At 40.0% G+C, this 27,826-nt stretch overlaps 1 protein-coding gene and 1 long non-coding RNA gene across 4 annotated transcripts in view; one reads left to right on the top strand and one right to left on the bottom strand.

Moving 5' to 3' along the window:
- Nucleotides 1-24,377, top strand: part of LOC108623420 (sex determination protein fruitless) — a 59,629-nt gene extending 35,252 nt beyond the window's left edge. Inside the window, exon 5 of one of the 3 annotated variants that reach the window (XM_026812241.1) lies at nucleotides 15,496-24,377. In XM_026812241.1, the coding sequence (XP_026668042.1) occupies nucleotides 15,496-15,746 (251 nt within the window). In that variant the 3' untranslated portion in view covers nucleotides 15,747-24,377. Of the gene's footprint in view, nucleotides 1-6,500; nucleotides 8,673-8,717; nucleotides 10,674-15,495 lie in introns of those variants that run through there. The other 2 variants (XM_026812242.1, XM_026812243.1) reach the window with 2 other exon arrangements.
- Nucleotides 24,378-24,667: 290 nt separating this feature from the next.
- On the bottom strand, nucleotides 24,668-27,079 carry LOC113464134 (uncharacterized). Its single transcript, XR_003388967.1, has 2 exons — nucleotides 26,807-27,079; nucleotides 24,668-24,847 (listed from the first exon to the last, which is right to left on the bottom strand). It is a non-coding gene; the product is annotated as an uncharacterized LOC113464134 (long non-coding RNA).
- Nucleotides 27,080-27,826: the final 747 nt, after the last annotated feature.

Below are 27,826 nucleotides of genomic sequence, written 5' to 3'. Positions count from 1 at the left end.
CCATAGAGAATTCTCCTCGGTGTTTGAATTTCACAAATGAGGATTTTAATGTTTGATCAGCACCTTTAATCGGCATTAGTCAAAGGAATGTCGGCTTGCGATCGAGAGTTTCGGACATTAATGCACACACGTACCATAGGGATTTGAAACGATCAATTTGCAATATTGAAGAATTCTCTTTTCCGTAATAGTGAGGTGTAACGTGGAAATTTTTCACCGGCACAAAGAATATCTGTCGCGATAGAGGAAGAATTATTCAGCGAACAGTTTCACAGAGTGACGGGGGCTCAGCTGACGACGCGTCGTGGTTGCACGGGGCTTTTTATTACAAGAACCACACCGACGCGATATATAATTAGCCCCGCGGGCAGAGCGTATCGATCCCTGGCTCTCGACGTCTACAACCCCTTTTTGAGTCCCGCTAATACGGCTGGACGTGTTCGTCGGTTTCGAGCACTGCCAATTTCCGGAATTGTCCGCGCGCACAAGTCGTCAAAACGGTTGATCGTTAATCGCGAGTCGTCGGCCGACGTGGCGATGATCGCGTCGAGATACACAAACACCCGCGCGCTTCACGCTGCAATACACGTATTCAGGACATTCACACGCGAACGGTCGTCTCGCTCGCGGATAGACGTCAGTTGATCGCGTCGCGTGCCTTTGCGTTTCGAACCAGATCCTATTCATCGGAAAAACTCACCGTGTGGCTGATCGGTCGAGCCACGTACACGCACAATGCATAAAAGCCGCGCCGTTTCGCCTATAGAACGAGAAGGGAGAAAGTTTTCAACGAGGAGAATCGCGAGATCGATGCACTCTCGGCGTAGCGTTTAAGGTTTAAGGGAAGAGAACGCGCGAGTTAAACGGCACTTTGGCCGACCCTCGAGGCTACCGCGGGAAAACGCGCGGACGGAGATCATTAGCAGCCATCCAGACGTCGAGCGTTCGTTTTCCGTTTATACGCGACGCGCGATGGGTTGTTGTGCCGCGGCATGGTAGTCTCCGTTGTTACGCGTTCGCGACCCTATTTCTTCCTCTCGGCACCGGGGATGAGAGGTGTACCAGCTTGGCTTAGAGAAGCGTAAACGTCGACGCTGAATCGTTCAACGACGCGGCTGTATAGGGCTGCATTATGTTTATACACGTGTTTGATCTGTGATTAGCTTGTGATTTCTAATTTAGTGATTCGTCGAAAGGAATTGAAGAAATTGAGGGACAAAACGGTCTCAGTCTTAAAAGTGTATTAGGGGTTTTATTTGACTTTCATAATTAAGCTAATTTTCGTGTACAGATTTCTAGATATAAAGGGTATTGGTGATTCGGATAGATTGATAGAATTAATGAAAATTGGTTGCAATGGAGTAATTTGTTATACGATCTTCAATTTCTGGTTTTATAAATATAGGCTACAGTGTTGAAACTTCTGTCTGTCATTCTGATTAACAATATTCTACGTGAATGTCCGTCCTTGATAGCGAACGTCAATCAAGAATCTTCGTCGATTTTCATCAGAAGTTCATTCATTAATTCATATTTTTGTTTCAGTTCTTCGGTTTTCGATGTTTCGTGACAAGGAACGTTTCGCGATAACATCTTTATGTTTTCATAGTAGGACGGAATTTTGAGAAGTGTCATCGTTCTAAGTCGTGGATATTTTCTCTTTTATCCCGATCGCCTGCATCGTCTAGCGCTACTTCCATGTATTTACGTTCCACTTTTCTATCCGCACATTCATCTCGCTTCGAATCCTGTTTTCTTTCTACGACCGTGAGCTGAAAATTGTCCTCGACTTATGGCGAACTTTCGGAGCATGCGTCTCACTTTGTTCCGGCGGCGGAGTGGCGAAAACTGTACGAGAAATGTCACAGGATTGGTGCCAAAATTTAATTTAGTACCACGACCTTTGTAATTTATTCTTTTGATATACGATAAATTCGTGAATTGGTTCAAGTTAAATTTAGAATATTCGTATTTGCAAAAATATCTGAATCGATTTCCAGTGAAATAATTATTAGTCGCAGTGCGATTAATTACTTTCTGTCTGATCAGTGGAAAAATTTTCTGCGAGACAATCTTCACGAGTTTAACATGTGATACTTGCGAACCCTTACAGTTAGGCAAATATTTCCGAAAGTTCGCCAGTGTCAACGGGTATGAAGGGCTGCTCGTTACGCTCTCAATATTCGATCGCTATGCGAATCACTTGAGGCGCGTCGTGTATTTCTAGCGGACGGGATGAAAAACGCGGCGGGGTTGGAGAACATCCCAAAGAGAAGCAGTTCGAAATCGTGATACCAAAATGAATTATTTATTTTACGTAGATTTATCAATGATCATGGAAATTCTTCAATTTACAAATAATCTTTATTTACATAGTTACTTTCATTTTTATGATATCAACTCATTTATCGATAGACACCACAGCTTGGAATTTGCCAAACGTCATATTTATTATATGGACAAATTTATATATTCACATTTAATTTTATCCGAGTTTAAAAAGAAATGGACACGTGTTTCTAATAAATTATCAACCTGCTTCGAATGCCGTTGAGAATTATCTCTCATTCCCTCCGTGAACAGTCACGACTTCCAACGTTTTGTCAATTTGCACACGCATTCTCGGCGTCGAGTGGCAACCATCCCTATCCACCGCACCGTAGGTTCGAGCTTCAATTCTCTAATGGGCTTTTAGGTTAATAGATACAGGTTTGCAGAAGATCGTGAATGGTTTAAATGACGGCAAAGTGGTTCAACGACTTGTGCTTAACAACCTACCCACTCGCGTGGAAACAAGACGTTTCTTACCCAGAGTAACAGCCACGTGCGTTTATTCTTATTCCATCTAAAAAGAAAACTGTTAACGATCGATCTGGTTCGCGTAATATTTTTCGATATAAGATTTATCTGACGGTAGGGAACATGGAGGGCGGAAGTAAAAGGTCTTACAGCAGTTCCGATTGCAAGAATCGAGCTTCCTTTCTGATTCGCGAATGCAGTTTCGTTCTCGATGCGATTTTCGCAGTAGTAGCTGACCCGACGAGATCAGACAGGCACGCGCACGAGATCATTCACACACACATACACATACACATACACGTGAAAACAGAATATATGTCCGAAAGAAATCATGTTTGGAGAAAAACAGAACCCGTAAGAAGGCACACGGAAACACGACGTACACGTATCGACTAGTCGAAAGAGAGAAGGGTTACATTGGCGATTAGGTAGAAGCCGTTGAAACAGAGAGAAATACTCGGCACATATAGAGTTCACAAAGTATCGAAGTGATCCGAATTAGCATATCTCGCAAAGAAATGTTGGTCGCGGATCGTCTGGCTGTTATATCGAAATCTTTATTAATTAAATCGGAAATCTCTACTATTGTACTATTATTACTACGACTACACTACTACTATTATTGCTACAGCTATTATTACTACTACTACCACTACTACTACTGCTACTATTGCTACTATTACTACTACTACTACTACTACTATTACTACTATTATAGGTATTTATATTTACAATTGCGTGGTGTGGAGTGGAACATTGTGATATAATAGATTGGTGCTAACACCTTATTGAAATTGAAGATGAATTTAAAGAAATGAAAAAAAAAAAAAGTAATCGTGCAATATTGCGATAGGGAAATGCGGGCCGTGCAGCTATCACTGGTCGAGGCGCGCGTTAAGTTCTCTGTGGTGTAAAAACCGTAGGCGTAAGGATGGAGCGAGGCACAAACAAAACGAATGAAAATCACGTTTCCGTTCACTTTTCAAAGTCGTCGCGTCGCGGCACAAACGCTCGCTCGACTCTGAATCCGTTCGCGTTAGAATTCTTCCGGTTAAAGAGTTAATTATCAAACGCAACTGGATCCGCAAAACTGAGATTACGCTGATTGCTTTTCTATGTTCTCTCGTTTCCTCTTTAATTTCGATTGTTTGCATTCGTGATGCCGGAACAGATTTTGCTTATGAAATCTTTTTCAGCAGGAATAATGGAAATAAATTTTACAGAAGAACTTTCGAATTTGAAAATTAGTGAAAAGAATTAATGGTATTTAAAAGGTTTAAGAATTTCGTAAGTGCTCACGTTAAAAATAATCTCGTAACACCTACAATCGGTTCAATTTAAGGGACTTGAACATGAGCACTCTTGTAACAATAGAAGCTTTTCAATATAAACGACCAACATATGGAGCCCTCGATTTTTCGAGTAGCACTCGAGAAATTCACCGGAGGAATTGATCGATTAACTGGTGAGGAGAAGGGAAAAAAGCGAGTAGGGGGTTGTAATTGGGATGAAAAAAGTGTCGAGAGGGACGCGTTAGAGGCGGCGAGAAGAAAAGAAACTATGGCTGTGCAAGTGAACATTATGAGTGTAGTTATATAGGTGTAGGTGTTACCTAGGGTCTAGGTTTAGCTGATCATAGGATAAGGAGCACGTTTAGGGCGTTTCGTTTACAGCACGATGAGTGATAGCTGCCCGCTTCGCCCTTGTACATTACCGACTAAATAACAAAAAAAAGTACTATTATTAATATCTCTTTATATATTAATATATACAAAGTACGGATTAATTATGGATATATATGTATATACACACACGGTATATGTATATATCTATCTTCGTATAAATATGAATATAAATATAAATATATATATACATTTTGTTATTTTTCTCGGGGGATATAATATATATTATATATATATTTAAAAAAAAATACTGTCATAGTGTAAACCGTGCTCGCGGGGAAATCGTGGTTCCTCGTGCGTACTACTGAGCGTGTTCTACTCGTCATTCGAACGTTAAAAAAAAACGATAAAAAAGAGTAATAATAATAATAATAATAATAATTGATAATAGGTAAACAAAAAAAATTAAACGCGAGCGTGAAAAATAGACGAAGTTTAAAGAGTTAAATGAGCGGAGAAAAAAAGAGATGATTCGGCGCGATTGTCAGACTGATAGGTGTGATTTTGCATGCCACGTGTATATATGGGGAAAGGGAAAACCAAGAAAAAAGTATATACATACATATATACAGATTGAACGCATATGCGAGAGAAGCGAGAAGAGTAGCGGGAAAAAGTCGTTAAACCGTTGCATTTTCACGTATGGATATAAGAACAGATGTGAGAATGAATCGGAAAGAGAGAAACAAGAGGAGCAGAGTGCTTCAGCGTATGCGTACGAGAGAGAAAGAGACGATTTAGAGTGGATATATGTATGCATGTCGAGACAAAAACAAAACACAAAAAAAAAAAAAAAGAAACTTCGAGGAACCAAATCGACGCGAAATGTCTTTCCTTACACCTTCGTCCCAGCTCCTCTCTTATCTCCACCATCCCTTGTAACCACACTGAAAGGAAAAGGAGAACATCTCGCTACCCTTACATGTTATGTTCTTTTCCATTTTCGTTTCGGTCCGTGGAGCTTCTCCTCGAGCACCATCTCGCTTATTTCTCTTCCTTTTCACTTTCGTTCCTTCGTTTATACTTCGTTGCGACACTTTATAGAAATATGCACAGATACACACAAAAGGTGAGATCGGAACAGAAGAGAGTTCTAAGCCTAATCTAGCTAGAAACAAGGGTGCGGTATAATATATGTATATCTGATCGGACGAAGATAGGTTTGCCACGTTACGAGAGTCTTGGCGTCGCGTCGCGTCGCGTTCGATCGGATGCGGACGACGTCGACCGAGAAGGACGTCGCGACGATGACGATGACGGGGAACGAGGTCCAGCCAGTTACGATCATTGAGCTGTCTGTCCGTCGTTTCTGATCACGTCGTTAGACGCATTCTCGCGGCGGTCGTCTTGGTGGTCGTCGCGAATCATGTCCTCCTCGATGTCGAAGGAGACGATCGGCGACGGGACCGATGGTTTCAAGACAGGTCATAACGAGCGCGCGTTAGTTTCCACCGTTCTCTTAGAAATCGGACTTCTATCGTTGCAAATCAGACTGTTTCGGCTCCGACGAACGTACAATAGACGTTTAATACGTAGATTGACGAGGTAAAAAATTTCAAGGTAATAATCGTTCACGGCTCTACACAGGAGATATCTAGTAAAAGCGACTAAATTAAACCGCAGATCACAAACGAGAACTAACGATCGTTATAGGGCGTAATATCGATTTTATTGTCGAGGAAGAACCGTGGATTAAAAACAGATGGGATAAAAGATGATTATTCTTACTATTTCTTATTGTTACTACGATTATATTCTTACTCTTATGGTTATTCTAACATTGCAAGTGTTATGTTACGATTGCAATTATTATATACACCTTTAATTATTATATAGTGTATAGATAATATATGGATGATGAGGATAAATGAAGCAAAGATTACAAAAATTTGCAAAAAAATCCAACAAAAAAATCTATGGAGAATTAATCACATGTGCATTTAATGTATTTCATACTAATTTTTTGATTAAACATAATTGTGTGTTAACCGAGCCGTCTATCTTTCTTTTTTATTCCAGATCATTGTTCTCCCTGTCCGTTAACGTTCGTACGCTGCTCGACGCTGCAAGAACATGCTGCAATTATAAAGGATTTCACCTCGTTTGCTATCACGTGTTTGTTTAGTGAAACAGGAAATGATCGTCGATCACCGTACGGAGGTTAACGCACCGCTGTGGGGCGAGTTTAATGCACGAACACGATCATCGAACATCGAATCATCCTAATTTTCTGCCAGTCAGTCGGTACCCATTTAAAGGTGAACTTATTATGCATTTGAGTAGTTCAATCCCGAACGAACATTGATTTATACATTTCCGTTTTATATTTTTCAATAAATATGCTGGTACCATAAGTCGTTGTGAGTAGAATTCGTTCGATGCTCGTTCGATACTCATTCGGGGTGAGTGCCGAAACGTAGCACCACCTCAGGGGAGACACGTGCCTCGAACGGGTCGTAAGGGGAGGCAAGCAACTCTTTCACTCTCGTTTGAAGCGTTTCGTTTCAGATCCGCCGGTGTCGATCGATCGTCAGTTTCAGGCAGATGGTGTCACAACTACTGCTGCTCTGCTGCTACCATTCGTCCCGCCTGCCGATACTTCCGGCTGCTGTCGCCGGGATGCGGCGGTCGGACGTATCGCTGTCGGAAAAACTAGACTATCGCCGTCTGTTCAAACATCCGATAATTCGTCCGATTCGGATCCATTTTCCGCCATTTTTGACGCGAAGACCGTACCGTCACGTTATTGTGATCAAGTTTTCTTTGTCGTACAATCGTGTATCGCTTTTTCCTGCCGTTTTCCCACACAGATTTTTCTCCGATGAGATAAAGCAATGGAATAGGTCTGATTGTAACTTTGAAGTTACGTTTCTCGTCAAATGATTAGGACTATGATTGGTTAATCGTTTTCTCTGTTCATTCGAAATAATCTTAATGTTTCATAAGCTGATATTTTAACATCGTCTAACAAAAAATAATAAGGGTAATCCAGTGAAGGGTTTCTGAAACTATTTGCTAGACTGGGATGATAAGTAAAGACATGCGACTTATAATATCAGTTTAATGTAGGCAATTTAAAGTTTAGTTTCTTATCCAACAGTCTCGCGATTTACTCATCTCAGTGTATACCTTTTTTGATGTTCTATTTTTAATATAGAAATTTTTAAAGAAATATAACAGCTTCTTAATCGTACTACAGCTACAAAATCTTTATTCAATTAGACTAAGCTAAACTATTTGATAACAAGTTTCGCAAGAATTCCATTCCATATAAATTCTCGTGACACTCGTCATAACTCTGTTCTTGCCAACAAGTGGAAACGTTTCCCCTGGAATCCATTAAAAGCACACAGTGTACTGAAATTACGACGATGTTCCGGACGCAGTAATTTTTAGTATCGTTAAAAGTATTCAAGGAGCGGCAACTGTCTCTCCCAGTTGCGGACCGGAAATCGAGGAAACTTTAAATCGTCCGTTGTTTCGTTTCCGTTGAGGATCAGTTTTGCACAACAAGTTCCTAGATCGCAATCCAGGAAATGGTCCCGCGGTTCGAGTTACGAAAAGGGTGTCGCGGCGAGTGGGCTACGGCGGATCATTCCTCTCCCGGTTCTCTACGAACGGTCCCCTTCGATAATAATCTTTTAAAAGCGTCTGTGTAACGGCAAAGCACTTGGACTAATTTAATTCGAACCAAACCGATTCACGTTCCGCTTTGTAAACGTCGTATCGCGTAGATAACGCTCATACGTGTTCCCATGTGTGAATGTGCATGTGTCGCGTATATCCATGAAAATGAAATCACAGTACATGGTTGCGTCGCGATTAACCCGTCAGAGTTGAAATCGCGGTGTCTTTTATGTTAAAAGGATTATGTTTTCAAGTGAATGCTTTCAAAGAAGTGTAGTAGTCCGTAGGATGGTTTTAAGCTTAAGCTATGCTTAAGCATTGCGCACTGAAAGTTGTATTCGTACTTGTATCTTAGAGAAAGTGATTTTATATCTTTAATTAGGAATTGTCCGTAGAAATTAGAAGATGAAGTGAAGTAGTGATTGGAAATACATGTTTTTTTTTTGTTCAAAAACACGTAGCCTTATACGCACGCGTGCGCACGCTGGGCGGTGAAAAACAAAAGACCAGAAAGAGAGATAGAGAAAGAGAGACACCCGGAAATAGAGAGATGACGCGGTCGACGCACTTTTTCGGCAGGCTTGCTGACTGTGGTTTCTGTTGTTGCAGAGCTGAAAAATTGGCGGATATCGCAAATATTTGAGAGACAGAGTAACAACGACGAGAGGAGGCGGTGCTCGTTGTGCGGTAAGGTCGTGTCGAATGTGCGCAATCACTATTACGTTCATTTCCCGGGAAAGTACGCCTGCCCGCTCTGCCCAGCGGTTTACACGCGTAGCGACACCCTGCTCACGCACACGCGTACCAAACACGCGCACGCGCAATAACGCACGCACGCGTTTTCACGGTTGCGGATCTAACGCGACGATCTCCTTTGAATCGATCCACGGCCGCTTACTTTATCAATTTACCTAGTTCTCTAACGCAACTGCTTCCGTTCCCAGAACGGTTTCCGAGTTGCGAAAAGATGCAGCTACTTTCCTGTCTAGACGTTTTCTATTCGGTTTTCTGGAGCTGATTCCTGGAGAATTATTCGTTGATAGGTTGGAACTGGGTCCATATTTAAAGTTCATACATTTGAGAATGCTATGATAGGATCCATGGTCTTCTCTGATGAAACTGAACCCTACTCTGTTCGGTGTCCCAGGTACTTCTCGCAGAAATACTGTTTGTCGATACGAGTATCCTTATGAAGCTGTTTCGAAACTTCAGCAAAACTGCTCCATTCTCAAGTGCGACTCTTTTTGAATTATTCAGAATGCGTCGCATGGTATCGAAACACAGAGGTCTTGACCCGTCCGGTTTTACGAATCGTCTCCGAACGAGATCTTCCTGATTGACTACCCACTACCTTCGCGTCGTCACGGCGGCGTTCCCGCGAAGCCGGAGACGTTAATCCTCAGATGCGGCGATTCGATTCGAGGCTCGACTTCTTAGCCGCGCTGGGTCACGTCGTTGCGTTTCCAACACCATAAACGGTGCCAGCGGAAAATTTGATGGCGACACTTAAACGTTTTATGCGGCCCTAAAACCGACGAATTCCGAGGTGCTTGAGCATCGGTGCACGGATTTTCGCCGATCCGAGCCAGGCTGCTACCGGCTTCTGATGGCCTCGGTACTCTCAGTTTCAAACGTTATTACAGGCCCGGAAACGGGTGGACCAGCGAGGACGGATCTCTCTCGAGCATAGATATTGTCTGGCTCGCCGCGAGTTAAACGTTTTCGCTCTCACGGTATTGTGCCGGCGCCGCTGTAAAACCGGGCAATTCTGATAATGGAAAATTTGATAAAGCCGTGGCCGTGTTTTATGTCAACGCCGCCGAGCCGGTTGCCTGGGAGACGGTGACGGCCTCTTTTGTGTATGTACCTTTCCAGAGATTGTTAGAAGATTGATTGTAACTCTGTTCCATGGTCTGTGTGTGACTTACTTTTGGGTTGGTCAAAGGGATACTCCTTAATTGACACTTAAACTCGTGTCAAGTGAAACTGAATATTCATATCGTTTAAAAAATATTTATTTAATTGATGACAATCAGTTTTGTACATAAAAGGACGAATACATAATGTATTCTGTCCCGCACTTTATTGTTATTGCATATTTGGAATTAATTTTAATATATGACATATTAGGAAGGATTTATAAAACACAATGAGGTACACCGTTTGTTATCTGTAGGAAGTATTCTTTTTTCTGATGATATTATTCTACCCGTTTCTCTAAACAGGACATTATCGGATAGATTACAACTTGCTTGAATTCCTTGTTCTGTTGAAATATAACCGTAACAATTTTATGTGTACAGTTGCAGTGCTTATGAAACTTATTTTAAGAAATTTTACATTCTGCAGCTTCCTAAAGGAAAAGGGACTGCAGGAAGTGAGAAATCGATAGGTCGTTGCTCGATACGGTTGAAAATGAATTCCGTTTCGACCTGGCCTAAATTTTCAAAAGCTCACGTCACTTCCATAGAGTAAAAGTGTTATAAATCTGAAGAATAAATTTAAGAATTTTTCCGTATGTCCAACGGTTTGAGAGTTATTGGCCAAAAATCGAAAATTTGGAAGAAATTGAAGGGGTACCCCTTGGAAAAATCTCGGAAAAATCGAAAATTTTTTTTTGTTGTTTATTATTAGCAATATTCTTCCGACGTTTGATTTCTTTTTAAAAAATGCGTTTCTAAAGTGCATAAACTTTTGGGATTGACTGTATAGCCAATACATCCTTAAGTGTCGACAACGGATATATGACATGTCATTTTATCGAACAGTAAAACAGACTCGTGCACATTTGCAACAAAACACACGTTTTCATTTTTAGTATGTCAGCTAGCTAAATTGGCTGTTATTCAGAAAATTTCACATGTTTAACTCTCCAGTGGCAGGAATATTTCAATGCTATCACCCAGAACAAGGAGTGTGAAATCCGTAATTCGGGCGATTGTTTATCTCTTTATTGACCACAAATTGGGTAGTGGGATCCTTTAATCGCAGCAGCGTGAGGCGAACGTGCGAATCGTGCAAATATTGGTCCTATCCGAGTCGCGTTTCATGCTTGTCGTTCTTCCGGCCATTTCGCGCCCTCGTTTCCGGCGTTCGGTGGCTCGGTGTGTAACGCGACAACCTGTACACACTTGTCAATGTTTAACCTTTTCGCTACGGCAGTTCGCTCCGTCGAAGTAGTCCCACTGAACGGTGAACGAAAAGTGTGCACATTGCCGACTATAGTTACATATTTGATATGTAATTGATACCAACTATAATCGGCGCTCGTTCACAGGGTTGGTTGGTCAGGAAAAAGTAACACGCGAGTCTAAATTCTTGATCGTACGTTCGATCGTGAGTCAAATTTGTAATTTACAATTATTTGTCTTTCCGTAAAAACGAGAAAGCTAATTTAAGTAGGATATTTGGAGAGACCGTGAGGATTGAACTTCCAACATCCATTATCACGGGAAAATGTTTGAGAAGCGTACAAAATGAGAAAAAGAAGTGGGGCAGAATATTATCAAGGCGAGGCGCGCGCGTTCTAGTAACTGAAATGTTTGCTTAATTTTATCAGAATATTATGAAAAATAATGTACACTCGCTGTAATATAACAGTAGACTAATATTTGAGCGAAATGTTATTGAAAATATAAAAAGATTTTTAAATCCATTAGACCTGTCGAATAACTCGTAAATAGTACGTTGCAGTTTCCTGGTGTAGCACAATGATTTTAATTTAGGCAAAATTTAATCGATTTACTTAAATTAATTTCTCTCTATCTCTGAAAAACAGAATTTCAGTGGCACAGTTACCTCGGGAATTTTCACTGTTGAATATTTGTCTTTTACATTGACCCAAATTCAACCTCGCAAATGGACACTTATCTGGTACATAATTCTTCGCAAGGAATATTACCTTGAGTCACGATCTCTGTGTTGTATTTGAAAAGCAACTTGCGATCAAACGAGAAGAACCAATATAAACAAGTTCTGATTACACCAGCCATGATTAAGCGTTTCTGTATTTGAGAAAGCATCAACAGTTCTTTGGAATGATTTCTCAAAGTCAGTCTCCCGTCAGTTTAACTGAAAACGTTTCGCCATGAAGTATCTGCATCTTGAGAACAGATTAAGGAAAACACTCATGTAAATTAAATCAATTTCTTGTAAATTATTAGGTGTAGAACGAAGTTCTTTTCTAGATTATAGAAATAAGTTCGTTCCTACGAATTTTAAAATGCTCGCTACGTTTAGCAGACGCAAGGTACAGAGATTAAAAACATTTTCATCAATACTTTACGTAGAAACCATCAAATTTCTATCACGAGGGGATTCGTATAATATTTTAGCAAGAAAATGGTTAATTTTTCTAATCTTTTTCTAATATTTGTATTTTACTAGAAAGTAGGCAAGAACTTATTTCTACATCGAATAGTACACTTTTAATACAAATGTTATCATTACCTGAGAAAAGTTGTGTAATATAAGTAGACTTTAAGTAAGGGGAAAAACGATATCAGAATATTTAATATTCGTTATCGAGTATCTATAATGAAGAACTTTTCAAAGTTTGAAGAGTATAAAAAAAGATATAAAACTATTGGTCATTTAGTATGTTTAACAACGTTCCGGTGTGGGATATAATTTTAACCGGGAGTTTGACCGTACCTTTAAAACTGCAGCTGCAGTGAATTTCAGTCTTATATCACTCGAAACTTCCGCAAGCTTCTGCTTTAATATCCTCATCTGATGATGTCGTTTACTCTCCAATTCTGCTCGTAAACCTCCGTCGATTAGCGACGTTTCCATTACGGCCTTTTAAAACTGGCGCAGCGACGCTTCCGTCTGGGAATTCCAAAATCGTGAATACACGATTGTACTCTCACGAATAATTACAATTATCGAAGTATAATTATTTCAGGATTTCGAAATTATCTGCTTTTTATAATTCTCAAACTGAACCTGCATCAATTTTTCAAACGGTTCTTAAAAGATCGAAGAGAAAGTATTAAATCCGTTACGGGAAGCTGTAGCTTGATGGTTTAAATCGGACGATAACTGTGCTTTAACTGTACTTAGTAGTTGGAGCAATCTGAAACTTTATACAGTGAAAAATTGACGTTTTGCTGAACAATTTCCGTTTCCTGAGTTTGAGAGGGTATAAATATATTGTATAACATGATTAGACAGAACTTGAAATTGTATAAATGTAAAATAAGTATACATATGAAAATGTGATTATGGAATAAATCATTTTCATGAGAAGATTGTTTAGTTTAACAACTATGTATGAGAAACAAATTTTTTACGTATTAAGTATAGTTGCATTAACATCAAAAATTTTTAAGCGAGTTAGGATTGTTTGGTCTTTTCTATTTCGCTCAACCAGCGAGGTGTTATTCGTTACTGTGAGAATTTTTGGAGATGCATTTTCCAATTATCTTTCAGTTTTCTATTTTTCAATCAATTTTTTATTAGACGATCTTTGACGTCCTTACGTGGAATTAGACATATTAAACTTATTTTACTAAATCTCATTTATAAAGCGGTAATACTAATTGCAAAAACGGGTATAGCATAGTGATCAGCGACCGTAACAGAATTAGTTGAGTCACGTTTCCTGATAGGTCGCGTAAACTTCTCCGTACACGATGTCGATAACCAGACGGCATAACCGTGACGGTATAGTTGCGTTCATGGCGTAGGTGGATTATCGTGAACCGGCGCCTTCGGAGTACAAGAACCGAGGCTGGAGACTGAAATATTCACCGGCCTCGATCACCTCCTGCTTCTCTCTTTGTGTGCACACCGTAACTCTGCAGCCCTCGTTAACAGGCGTTCGCAGTTTACCCGCGGCGAGCGCTTTTTCTTGCGGCATTGCTTGTTCGAGATTAGCCGTGGTTGCGAGGGTGAGAAACGCGGTAGTTGTATCGTAAAAGGAAAAGAGGACTAGTTTATTGTGTATAGACTCGGCCGTTATGTCGAACTTCAACCTGTTCAATGATTAGGATAGCCGAAGTTTGGTCTTTGGATGAAGGCGTTGTTATTTAGAGAGCTTATTTTAATAGTATCCGCGGCTCTTTCGTTACGTATATCTTATTGAAACTTCTTTCTGGTTGTTTGAGGACATTCGAGAAAAGTGAATTTTTGAAATAGCTCAAGAGACTTAACATTGTAGTAATTGTCGAGTGACGTATAGAGATTCAATCGTCTGGTAGAATTCACTGTCATACAGGATTACAGCTTATCAGACGTTTGACCATCGTACTTAATCTTCTACTGAAATTACGTACCTAATTTTAATTGGCGATTTTCTGACTATTCTTACGACGCGTCCTGTACGTTAAGTATTTAATCTTATGTTAGAAGGTGTCACCATACAGTATACAGTATTGTACATATTAAGTAGTTAATCCAAAACACAGGATACAGGTGAGTGAAAAAAAGAGAGTACACGAATGAGACATACCGCCGGAGATTCGAAGGCATCGGAGGACTTATCCAGCAGTCGCCGTAAGACCGCGTAATCGTCTTTTCGGTATCGATCACTGCTAACGCAATCATAACTTGGCCATATCCTCGTCAGAAGGATGAGAAGAGGCGGGGATCTCGTCCTCAGGTAATCCCTCGATAATATCGGCAAACGTTCGTGCATTTTTCTCGCCGGCTGCGCTCGACGCGGCTGCGTCTACCTACACAAAACGTGAGTATATATACATTCCGGCGACATCACACGTTTGCCAAGAGATTCTCGAAAGATGATGCGAGAGGGATGATGCTCGTGCGCGCATGAATGAAGTGTGTCGAGAGGCTTCCTTGTTTGTTGGTACACGCATCTGATCGCACGTACATTATTATACACACACACGTACTACGATTTGCCTTCCCTCGTTGGTTACGCGATCGATTTTGATAGAAAATGCGTATTTAACTTTTAATCCCTTAACCGTGGTGGATTCTGAACTAAAATTCTTAGTGCAATATCATTGGTCTCATCGATGAGATGAACACATCAACCTTATCAGTGCAAAGAACACACCTGTAAGCGCTTTATCATGATCCTAAGTAGAAAGTTCACGAATTCATTAATCTTACGATTCAGTGTAACAAATAATCAACTGAGGGACGATCAAATGAACACATAGATGATTGAAAGCCATACTTTAATTGTCACTTCTTTTCTTTTAAAAAAATTAGCAGAAGTACTTATAATTCGAATTGTAAAATGATTTTCACAATGCTATAAAGATCGGTTATGCTTATACATATATTAGCTTTCAGTTATCACGATGAAAACGAAACAAATAGTATTGAATGAACAAGAGCGAAGAGCGAAAAGGGAAATGTCGTTAATGGGAGAAGCTGAAAACGCAAATCGCATGAAGGCATGTTGGGTTTGCAGGTACGATGCCGAGCGTGCCAGTCGGTCTTTCTTATCACGAGATGTTCGCCGTGTCGCTCGGCTCGCCGGCGTTGTGGAGATGCCGTGCCTGCGGTAAGCAGGTGACCAACCGCTGGCACCACTTCCACATACACACCGCCCAACGGTCCCTCTGCCCGTACTGCCCGGCCACGTACAGCAGGATCGACACCCTCCGCTCGCACATACGTTCCAAGCACAGGGAGATAGCGTTTGCGAAGGGCTCGTTGTAGAGCACGCTGATTACCCCGCGGAGGAAGCGGCCACCGCCACTTCCACCACCCCGTCTGTTCGAAAATAGGCCTATCGCGCCTTTCTTTGGATTCGGTATGCTACCCTGACCGAGCCTAGACGCTCGGTATCGGGCCCCTGTCTACGAGGAGAATACTTAAAATCATTTTAATTAATCTTCCAAGCACGTTCTCGATGTTACATTTCTTTGACAATGGTTCCTTTTTCTTTTTAACATTTCTGATACGATAGACGCATGCAACTACTTTCGTACAACGCGATGGATCGTCATCACATACAATTGTATCAATTTTTTCTATGTGACCGTATAAATGATGGTACGGCAAATTATAATTATTCTACGTACAGACACAACGATACACGTAATACTATTATTGTTTAACTTGCCGTGAAGATTCGCAAGGGATTCACTCGAGAGGTTTTTAAAGTTTTCAATACTTCGACGTGCACTGGATCTCGTGGGCGCATTCGAGGCACGCAAGTACAAATACGATAGCGTTAGAGTTGCACGAGTTGCGGGACGGATGAGAGATTTTCGCGTGAGGGTGAGTGATTCATGCTACTACAAGGATTCTCGCGTTTCGAGACTTCGAAGCTAACGGCGTGAGAGATGCTTACAAGGAGGCTTGAAACGTCGGGGTCGTCGAGTGGTTGTCGTATAGCAGTATTCGAGTACCAAATTTATACTAGTTAACGTTTAGTTTTGTAACGTAGCTGTTGATGGGACGAAGTGTAATGTACATTTGGAGAATAGATATCTTTGATCGGATTAGAAGTTTCCCAAAATAATCGGGTACGCCGTCTTCTAATAGAACTCTACAGATGTAAGTTCGAGATTTGGCGTCATCTTGTTTTCAACGTCTTATTGACAGTGATATTACCATATTGTTGATATTATTAACTAAACGTTTTCGCACGAAAACAAAACTAAGTACCTGATTCTTCTAAGTGAGATTCTTCCAAGTTTAAATTGTACTTCATCCTACAACTACATAAGTCTTTGCTATTTATTATTTCTCCACTTAAAGTTCCACGAGGTAATCCAGTGATACAGAACTCTTGATAATTCTCGAGAATTTTGACTTCGAAGCATTTAAAATACAACTTCTTGAGAAACTGCATCGAGCCAGTGCTCTCTACTCGCAGAGTTCCTTGAGAGGCTCTAACCCCTTGACATTGAAACCTCGAGAATCAAACGTCGAAAATCAAAGTTTTTCAGTCGATCGCGCCATTCGAGGCTTGGAAGTAGAATCAAATAGGTCTGAATACCAGATTTTCAATGAAAGGACAGGGGGTCGTGTTTGTATATCAGATTTTTCTCTCGAGACAGTGGGACTCGTGCTAGGGTCAGTTTCCCGCGAAAGGAAAGACGGTCCGCGGGGTAAATGCACGCAACGAACGGCCTCTGATTAAGCGTCGCGTCTCACGCGTTTCGCACAACACACTTCTTCGATCGCCGTCGCGAAAAGACCGAAAGAAGAGGAGACTGAATTTCAGTGAAAAACGAAGAGTAAGTAAGTTGATAAACAGCCGGAAAGAGGGAAAGAGGAGAGACGGAAAAAGTGAAGGAGAAGAATATATGGTGCTAGTGTAACGCTGGCACGGAGTCCGAATTTTGCGAGGACAATCGATCGATAGTAGCGTTTCGAGACGGTCTCCTCTAGAAGAAAAACCGGTGCGGCATCGTTACCGATTCCTGGATGCTATCGATTGTACCTCTTGTGTAAACGATCGTACAAAGCGCTAGACACCGAAACTCGCTAGGATTCGTGTATGTAAATAGTAACGAAGTTTCTGTAGACAGGCTCGTTCGGACACACGCCGTTCAGCGTGGCCGCACGTAGAACGACCACGGGTTCCCGTGAGTCACCAATCTTTTCTGTCGTCCCACGATCTCCCCGCAGCAGCCTCGTTCATTTCTCTATTCCTCCTTACGTCGTCCTTCAGGATCTCTCACCGACTCCTCGGTCATCTTCGAGTCTTGAGAATGAATTCGCTTTCGGGGGCTGCGTTTCGTAAAGAAGGGAGGAGGGAAGCGAAGAAAGCGCGACGATTCGCGGCGGGAGTACCGGGAAGTCCGGCGAGCTCGAAAACTATAAAACGGTCTAATACTTTATGCAATGGAAGGCTGAAACACGCGCTGTGATTATTGAACACCGAAAAACTCAAAGGGTACTACGAATCGTAACCGCGGTCCGTATAATCGTTGTTACGTGTATCTTAATCGTTGTTCGTTTCGTTTTTGGGCCAAGCACGACGCGACGCGACGGCCCGGTCGTTTAATCGAACCGCGAGCAAATTTCGCTAGAGAAGAGGAGTTGTCTGTATTAACTGTCAACAGTATTTACGTACGTGTGTGCGATGTCCATGTGGAAAATGAGAGAAACGGAGCTGTAAATATGATAAACTCGGAGGGGGCCGGCCACGTTAGAGGCGACGATCGATCTCCGGTCCGCGGATTTATTTTGCGGCGAACTCCGAAAACAATTTCGACGGTTCGGTCAGGTTCGACCTCAGACCATCGCCGCCGCCCTCTCCACCGATACGTGTAATTACATTTCTCTTTGGACCAATACTCTTCGTCTATTAAAATAATCGTTGTCGAGGCTCGTTAAAAGTACCTAATTGATGAAAAAATGAAAAAAATCTACACACACAAAGTCTCTCGTCGGTATTATAAGGATATTCGCGCATGTGGTTCCTAAGTTAACTCGTGGAGGGTCGAGCTATACTCGAGTCAAGTCAGCGTGGAAATTTATGTAATACCGTATAGGGCCGGTAAATTTAAGCTTATATTCTTTCGCGTGTTACCAATGGTGTGGGAGTTCCGAAATCGGCATCTACGCGTCGTGTAGCGTCGGAATGCAAACGCATCGCATCGCTTCATCGACGTTTCTAGTGGCGTTCGGAGCGGAAGTCGAAAACCTCCTCTGCACCTAGCGTATTCACATTGTCATTTGTACCCAGATTATTTTTTCCAAATCGTGCGAAATTATCCTTGATAATTATTTTGAATAGGCAAAAAGTAGCAAAGTGGAAATACGCAATGCTTTCGCTTCGAGGTCCAGGATTAGCGCTCGACTCAGAGAGAGAGAGAGAGAGAGAGAGAGAGAGAGAGAGAGAGAGAGAGAGAGAGAGAGAGAGAGTTCCCTGCTCGATGACGCGGCCAGCTGATCGAGATATCGTCCAGAGTCCTGTATTTTACAATCACTGTAAATAAAAAAATGAAGGAAAAAAAGAAAAATATACTCGTGATCGAGACAAGCTGTCACGCTGGTGACAAAAATGGAATCCCGTGTGTGACGCGGCCGTTCGATCAGTGTGAACGCGTTCATCGAGTGGAACACCTGCACACGACCAAAATGGAAGTAGAATATATGTACACGTACATTCAACAAGCACACAGACACGACACACACAGGATACACGTTACCTATAACGCATAAATATAAATATGGATCTATATATAGATAGATAGGTAGATAGATACGTGTACACATCCACGTGTCGACGGCCTGGCGTGGCAGAAATCGCGCGGGTTCCAGCAACGCTGTTTAACTTCGACCGACTTGGTATCGGCGACGACTCTAGAGATCGATATCACGGTGGCAAGGTGTCGGGAAGTAAATATCGTCCGAGAAACTACCGATAGACGGATAACCAGGGACTTACACAAACCGAGTGAAGTCTGAGTCTGTTTCTAAATAGTACATGCTCATTGCATTGATCTGTGAAAGAGTTTATACGCTTATCATAGACTTTTTTTGTTACATACGTCTGGGAAAATTCTAGTGACGCTAAGAAACTACGAGATAATTTTAAATATTCATGATAACCATGTTGAATAATTTCAGACTGTTTCGACGTCTGTCTTGTTTTTATGGAAAGGCGACTGTCTCATAATATTTATGCTAGAGCTTTCCGGATTAAAGTGGAGCTATTGAAATCAAATATTGATATTGGTGTATGTTATTAGCAGATTGCGAGTTATGTAATTTCGTGTTGACACGAAGTAATATTTCGATGATATGTTTTCTAATTTTTCGATGCATCGAAAAGCATTGAAATCGGGTTTTAAATACACCAAATACTTATTGGAACGAAACGAAAATAGTTATACCAGTTTTATTAACAAAACTACGCGACTAAGAAACAAATTATTTTCGAATGCACGTTTATTAAGAGTCTCGTTTCGTTAGCGTACACGAGCGTGGGAATCTCTAAAGTTTGCCTTCAGCTTTCTTCCTGCTTAAAATGAGGCTAATGGACATTAATACTGATATCAATATTAGACAATTAAGTGAGCTTTTAATATAATACCGAAGTGAAGAAGTCTTGTTTCATATCATTATATTTTACAGTAAAATGCAATAGCATAACCCGACGAATTCAATACATAATAAGGCTTAAAATTATTGTGTTCGGGATATGTACCTTACGTCCAAGAAAAAGTATATACTTGTAAACTTTAGGGGTCGACGGATGAAGGAATTCTACTTTATTACGAGCAATTCATTAGGGGCGCATTCATAAAGCCAATTTACCTTTATTCACCCCAATGCAATGAAAGAAGTTACTTTGTCCCCTCAAATGAGACTATTTTATTATTATCCCCATTTTTTGTTGAAACTTTTCCCGGTATTTATTTATTAATGGACTCTTATTAACAGAATCCAAGATGTTCACCGTAAAGAAATCTCTTTCATCCTCGCAATGCTTCTTCGTTTCTTTGTTCCGGCTACATATTCATCTATCTTCATTTTCTATAAAGTCTTTTGTTGCTGGTTTCTCCGTCGAATAGGCTTCGAATCAAGATTCCATTATTCCAAAAAATGAATTATCCTCGGATTGTTGCCTCACCAATTCTTTTCTTCTGATATTCTGATCATGCAAATTAATTAAACCGTTTGATGTAGGGGATAAAAGAATCTTCGATGATATAAAAGCTAATAATTCCATTGTTTGGAAGCTTCATTCCTTTTTCTCGATATTGCGCAAGAAATAGTATCGCATCTGTCAATTAAAGAGTGACATTTAATCGATTTTCTCGCCAGAACCGAAGAACAAAGAAAGGTCCAACGTCATGTTCCTTTCATGACCTGGACGCGATAACGAAACAGTGTGGCCAGAACTTTCCGACCACTCTTAAATATATCAAAATGTTAAATGGCGCGAAGTTTCGCGTTGCCAGGAATGATACATTATCATTATTATGTCCAAGCGAATTTAATAACTTACAATTTAACAGTCCCTGAGTATCTTAATTTCTTACATTCTCGGACGAGAAATCAAATGAATTTCTTTCGATATCGTTCAATCGATGATTTTTGTTCTTCTGCGCTTGATATTTTCCGGTAGGAAATGAACCAGTGATTTTTGTACTCAGTGTCGCAATTTCTTCTTTAATTACTGTGAATATATTTCTTCGATAATGAACAATTAAATTATTATTTGAAATTTATCTTAGGATGTATTAGGAAGGATACATATGCATGAGTAGTCTGGATATATACAATCAGATTTTTTCTACATGTTAAGTAATATTCATAAAGTATTATTAAGAGTATTGATTAATAGTTTATGTTTATGTTAAGGTACGAGGCAATTTTTCGTACCTCAAGAACGCACAATTTAATTTTAATTTAATGCTAGATCTTTACAAACTTTGTTCATTGTAGATATGGAATTAATCTATACCAGAGAGACGTTAATCAAACAAAGGTGAAATCAAAATTAATGTACAAATTGCTAATTTTTGACACGTTTTCCCTCGAACGTGGGAATTGGTGTGTTATTTCAATTTGAAATTGTTCATTTTTCTAGTGGAGAGGTTTAGTAGTATCGACATCAGGCGTATTTTGATTTTCACCATGGAACGCTATAACAGAATTTCGTACTCGTGGTGCACATGTGACAGGTGCTTTTAGAGATTCGACGAGTCAGTATGTATTTGTAATACATTACATATAGAAACGTTTTCCATCGACATATCAACGTCTATGGCTCAGCTACTGTGGCATCCGTGAACTACTTTAACGCACACTTACAGAACTTCGATGTACTTAACGTCGTCGAAACGAGTTTTATTTTTCGTCAAGAAATATAGAATAATTTTTAAAACATTTATTGTATCTACTAGTAGATATTTAAGAAAAATGACCTATTTTTTTAATGATTTACACTAGATTTTACTTACGCGTTCAAATGATGTGATCCCATCCGAACTTTGATTTATCGTGTCTCGAATCATTGTGATAAAATATTTTACGAACCAGTCAGAAAAAAATGTTTATGAGACTTATAGACCATGCTTAATCGAGTGCAATATATACTTGTTTTAAATGAACATTATTTTACTTCTTGTTAAACTTCATGTTTCACGTTTACTGTCGAATATAAGAAGACGGAAAACACAAAGAAAAAGTTTTCGTGAAGGTTACGAGCTGACAACGTGCAAAACATTTAGGGTCTCATAAATCAAGTTCTGCCCCTAGCGCTGATCTGACCAGACTTCACCTTTTTTTTAAGACTCATCGGCGTTGCATTTTATCCCGTTTCTTTACGGCGCGCCCTTACGACGCCTTCTCCTGATTCCTTTGCGGATTTAGCATCAGCACCTTTGCTTTCAACAATACCTTACTTAAATATTCTGGCCTGTACATATCCATAAATCTATAGATTTTGTAACAGATGACTGGAGAGATGACTTTACACATTCTCAGGTGTAATAGCTTCCCTTCCTATGAATGATATTCTGTTATTTCAGATTCATTTTATGTCTCATGAAATACACTATCAGGCACCATTATGTATATAACATATATATATGTAGGTATATTTTTTCTTTTATAATGAATGATCTAGATTCTAGGTAAATGCTATTCCTTTTTGAATTGTTGAAACCAAGAATAATGGACTACCGCTGATAGAAGCTTTACCATATTTCAATTCGTTTTAGCGGCCCGTACTATTAGTCTGTTAAGTTCGCAAACGTGCTACCAGTAAGCCAAATACTCTGACAGAGATAGTATATTTGAAGCAAAGCTGAAAAATTGAGAATTCGATTTTATCAGCTTCTCAATTAATTGTTAAGGATATGATTTCTGGTAAAGGAAATGAAAAAGCGACACCCGCGCGATTAGAAGCAACGAAGTGGGAGTTAATTTTATGAAATTTCTCACGACAGGCCGTCGTCATTCGACCGAATTATTGCCCTCGATACCAAATGTTCCTTAAGTTGTTTCGTGAATACTTTCTTGTAAATAATAACCGTGAACTGTAAAGCGTATGCGATTCTCCTGGAGGCACACGTTGCGACGCAGCGCGAAGGCATACGAATGCGAGTGTGCATGTATATGCGTGCGGGTGCGAGAATGGAAAAAAGAGAAGAAATGTGAGTGAGCGAGATTGAATTATAAAAAATTGTGATAATGTGTCCGGAGAACAGAAGTCGGGTCTGCTGCTCCCGCGAGAAATCAGATCTCGCGGTGTCCTGCTCATTGTCGTCCGCTGATAAATTGCGAATTCTAAGAGGCCCACGTGCGAACGGATTCGATTCTCGAACTCGCGGATCCGACACGTTCTCGTCGCGACAGCAAAAAGGCCGGGAAAATTTCATTGCACCACAACTCTATGTAATTGTATAAATATCATCGGTATCAGAAGTGTCAATATCTCGTGTTTCTCGATGGTACTTAAGATAAATCCGCGGCCCACTCGGGCTGTTGGCTGTTTGTTGATAATACATACTTCCGTAAGATCCGGGGGTTGATGTCTGCGCAAACCGCGAACTCCGCTATCCGAAACGATTTCAGAAATGAATCCCATTTCGAAGTAAACTCCGACTACATACGATAGTGCAATTCATTTTACTTTGAAATTAAACATTTTTGTTAGATCTTTACAATTTTTAAATCCAGCAGTATTGAATATTTGATGCGTCAACAAGACTTAGAAATATTTGTCGTTTTAATATCTTACAGCATTTAGATACTTGTAGTGACTTTCTATGAAGTAGAGTATTTTTTTTACAGTAGAGCAATATTCATATTGAGAAGCTTTCAATTTTTAATTGATTTCCCTAGTCATTTATGTTATACATCTATTTTTATCTGCACTATCAGTATATTACTTATCCTTTACTTATTCATCATCGATTTATTTAATGACACGAAAGACAGAACAAGGAATTTAGTAAAATGAAGTGACGCGAGCTCGCGGATCTGTCGCGAGCAATTTCGACCCCCGGTGAAATCGTACTTTTCTCGTGGCACGTTCCTTCCTTTTTTGGCCCGACCTGCGACACGAGCCGAAAACAAAAACAAACAAACAAATGAACTTTTTTGTACATAAATCCCCGCGTTTCGCGGCCACCACGACCCGGAACAGGTAAAGAGAGAAAACGATAGTTAGAAATAAAAAGGCGCTCCGCGTGGTCGCAAGTCCTGGGCCGACCTTGCGTATAAACCGATTGCTCGTTTATATGCGATGTATTTTTGTGAACAGTATTGAAAGTGCTGCTACAGCTGTACAGTCGTCATATGGTGAATATATTATGATGTACCTATAATGTACATAGATATATTTAATTAAAGTGACTATGAATTTGTGTACATCGCGTTCGTCTACAATTATTCTAATATTATCACTAGACTGCGGATTTTAAGCATAGCTAACAAATTTGAATACGTAAAAACCGTGAAAGTAAAAACCAAGCTTTATTTTGCTCAAAATCCGCAGTATACTTATCACATCCTAGATTTATCATCGAAAAATCAGTTAACATTTTTCATTTCACCGTCTGCTGATATGTTTGATAATGCATGCATTGATAATACGTGAAACAGAAAATAACCAATGCATTTGTTTTGATTATCAATGTTTTCGTACAAGATTCTTGATATCGATCTTAATCAATTTTAATAATTCGCATTAAAAAATTGCGGCTTAATTAAGACAGAGATAAAGAATGTGACAACCGTGGTTTTCATATTTAATCGCGCCGTTGCTAACTACGAGCAAAAGTTCATAAAGTCGCACTGCGTTCCACATTTTCCACTGTTTCTCGAGTCCACTGCGACAACTGTAACGAAAACAAAAGTGCCCTTAAGTAAAGAAGGAAAACCGAAAGGTTTCTCGGGGCTGAGCGGTGTGTCTTTTCAAGAAGCTACGGCTAGAGAACACACCGCAAAAGGTAGGTAGCCTGGTTCTCTACCTGGCGAACGTAAAAGTTGCTTTGGGAAGCTATTCGTTGGCAAAGTTAATAGAGACGGGGCGACGTGTTCGGGCGAAGGTAGGAAAAACCCGGGCAGATTTGCGAGGACAGATACGCATTTGAATGTACACGCGGCTCGGTTTGCCGGCGTCATTTCCATTTTAACGCGATTTAACGCGATTTACGGGATGAGAGATTATAAATATTTTTGGTCGATATTCCGACCGTTTGCGAATATACGAAGAGCCGAAACGCGACGCAGTTGAACGCAGCAATTTCGATTCGAACTTTTATTACGCAAATAGCCGGCGATATGTACGTCTTGTTTATTTTAAATAATAATGTCCCTCGACGTTGTACATTTTCATGCAACTTTCATGATTATCAATTTAATCGATTTACATTTATCGACGATATCGCGCCATCGTTTCACTTTTCACCTCTTATTTTCCCAACAGGAGATTGTACTGAAATTAGTCATGCGGCATGGTCACGTTGTTTGTCGCTATCTTATACTCAGATAGTTTAGTGTTGGTTCAAAGATTAAAAGAGGATCTCGTGTTAATTTTCTAAGACCATCTAAATCATTCTCAGTCCCCTGCATAGTTACATAGTATTTTTGTACAATTTTTATGATCACGGATTTATATTTATTGCCGACCATTTTCGGCCTTCAAACTTTTCGTTTTTCCGGCTTAAGCAGTGGATGTATATAGTACGGTCACGTTGCCTGCCATTATCTTATCCACAATTGACATTGGTTCAGAGATTAGGAACGTCCCATGTAAATCTCTTTCGGTGTTCTTAAGGATCCGAGTAAATACTTATTTATACCTGAAATTCTCGTAGTCAACAACTCTGCGTCACTGTTTTTGTCCTCATCCGTGCAAATATATTACGAAAAGGAAGATTACATCGCTTATCGATTCTTCTATATTTGTTACTAATAGCATTATTGACCTTGTTATTTTGTTACCTGCATTCATCAATATCGTAAATTAAAAAACGAATGTGAATATTTCATTACATTCATTAGAGAAGATTATATTGTTGGTGGTTACGTGTCACACTAGCTCGTTTTATTTTCGTAATCATAGTGACATTATACTTGATTATCATGACGTACGGGAATGTTATAAATACGATGACCTCCTCGGGTGTTAATTAGTCATAATCAAATGAAATGAAGTGAATATATCATGTTATAGTGGAAGCTATCGCGACAGTCTTTTCGGTCCATTAGATCAACAAGTTGATGTAGTCTGTGTCTCTTGGTCCCGAAATAGGAAAAATATATAATCGTGAAGCGGTAATTAAAATGAGAGGTAGACAAAATTAAGGACTTATCAATATCAAAGGTCCTTTCTAAGTCCATGCATGATTTTGATTGAAATTAATGTAGTTTCTCTACGTGTTCTAAGTGATTAATAATCTGGAACTAAAAACTTTATAACAGATAACACTTTAGTCTGCATATTTGGTTTGCAAAAAGTTTTTGCTTGTTCATAGCTCATATTATTCATTATGCCTTATACGACCAGGTAAATCAATCATCAGCCGTGTCGCGTTGTGTACGGTTGCAATTTTTCGCCAAAAATTAACGAGACGCGAGCTACATTGATTAATGGAAAGGACCCTTTCCTTCATCGCGATAACCCACGAACAGCGTGACTCATGTACGTTTGCAATACGCGTCGTTCACGATTTGAATATGCGCGAACACTTTAGCTTCAAGATTATTTTAATAAAGAAAAATATCATAATACAATGTTTCGTATGATTTTTACAGTAATTAATTTGCTTTTCTTGGGATATCTTAAATCTTACCATGACCTTGAACTTGAAGATATGTGCGACTCCGCGAATTCTCGAATTCTGTCACTCACTGATAACGCTGCCTGTTAAAATTGTGCTAAATCATTGGAATAATGATCACGACGAAATCGTAGGAATCGTCATTAGAAATCAGGTTGTATCACTCGGCAATCACGTTCGCAGTGAACGATTGCGAAGATATCTTTGGACACTTTCGCAAACGACAGTAAGTCGACACTGTTTTCATTCATAAATTACACAGTATATATGTGAAATTTCCTTTATTTATTTATTATTTACACAAAGATAAGAATAATTAGTCTAGTTACTAAAACACGTGAAATGTTACACATTAATTTTACGTATGAAACGTAAAATTGGAGTTATCGCATATTCTATGCGTCATTATTTTCACGTGCGCGGCATACAATCGCAGAATGATTGCCCATTTATTTATTCTTCTAAATGCTTGGAACTGTACGAGAACTCATCTCGCAGCTTATTCCACATGCCCGAGCTTATCGAAACCCGAAAAAGGTGAAAAGCTCGTGGAAAATGATCGAAATTCACCTGCTTCCAGGGCGAGACCCGCGCGACGAGGAATACACTGTGTTTTGAAATGCATAGGTTTTTTTTAAAACATGGAAAGTAAATGGAATAGTTTGCACTTGAAATATGTGTCGGAGCAATTGGTGACGGGTATGCGTGTACGGTCGGCCGGAATCGTGTAAAGGATCAAAGCGATGAATTGCATGGGAAATGAGAACGATCTTCTTTGTACCGAATGGTAGCCGCGTGCACATTGCTCGAGTCGCACGGGGTTGGAAAAGTATTCCTCGCTACTTTTGTCAATCGCTATCTCCTTACTTTATGTACTTTTATCGTCGGTCCTCGTGTTTGTCAAATAACCATGAGACTATTTTAGGAATCGTGATATTTTCAATGTTGATTCCATTCCCGTTGCATTATTATCAAGTATAAATTAAACCTTCAGCTCTCCAAATTGTTGTAATCTATCTGCGTTCTACATTT

This window comes from Ceratina calcarata, unplaced genomic scaffold (genome assembly GCF_001652005.2).
Source record: "Ceratina calcarata isolate Rehan_Ccalc_2016 unplaced genomic scaffold, ASM165200v1 scaffold267.2, whole genome shotgun sequence".
NCBI classification, from domain to species: Eukaryota; Metazoa; Arthropoda; class Insecta; order Hymenoptera; family Apidae; genus Ceratina; species Ceratina calcarata.
This window is presented reverse-complemented; position numbering and strand designations above follow the sequence as displayed.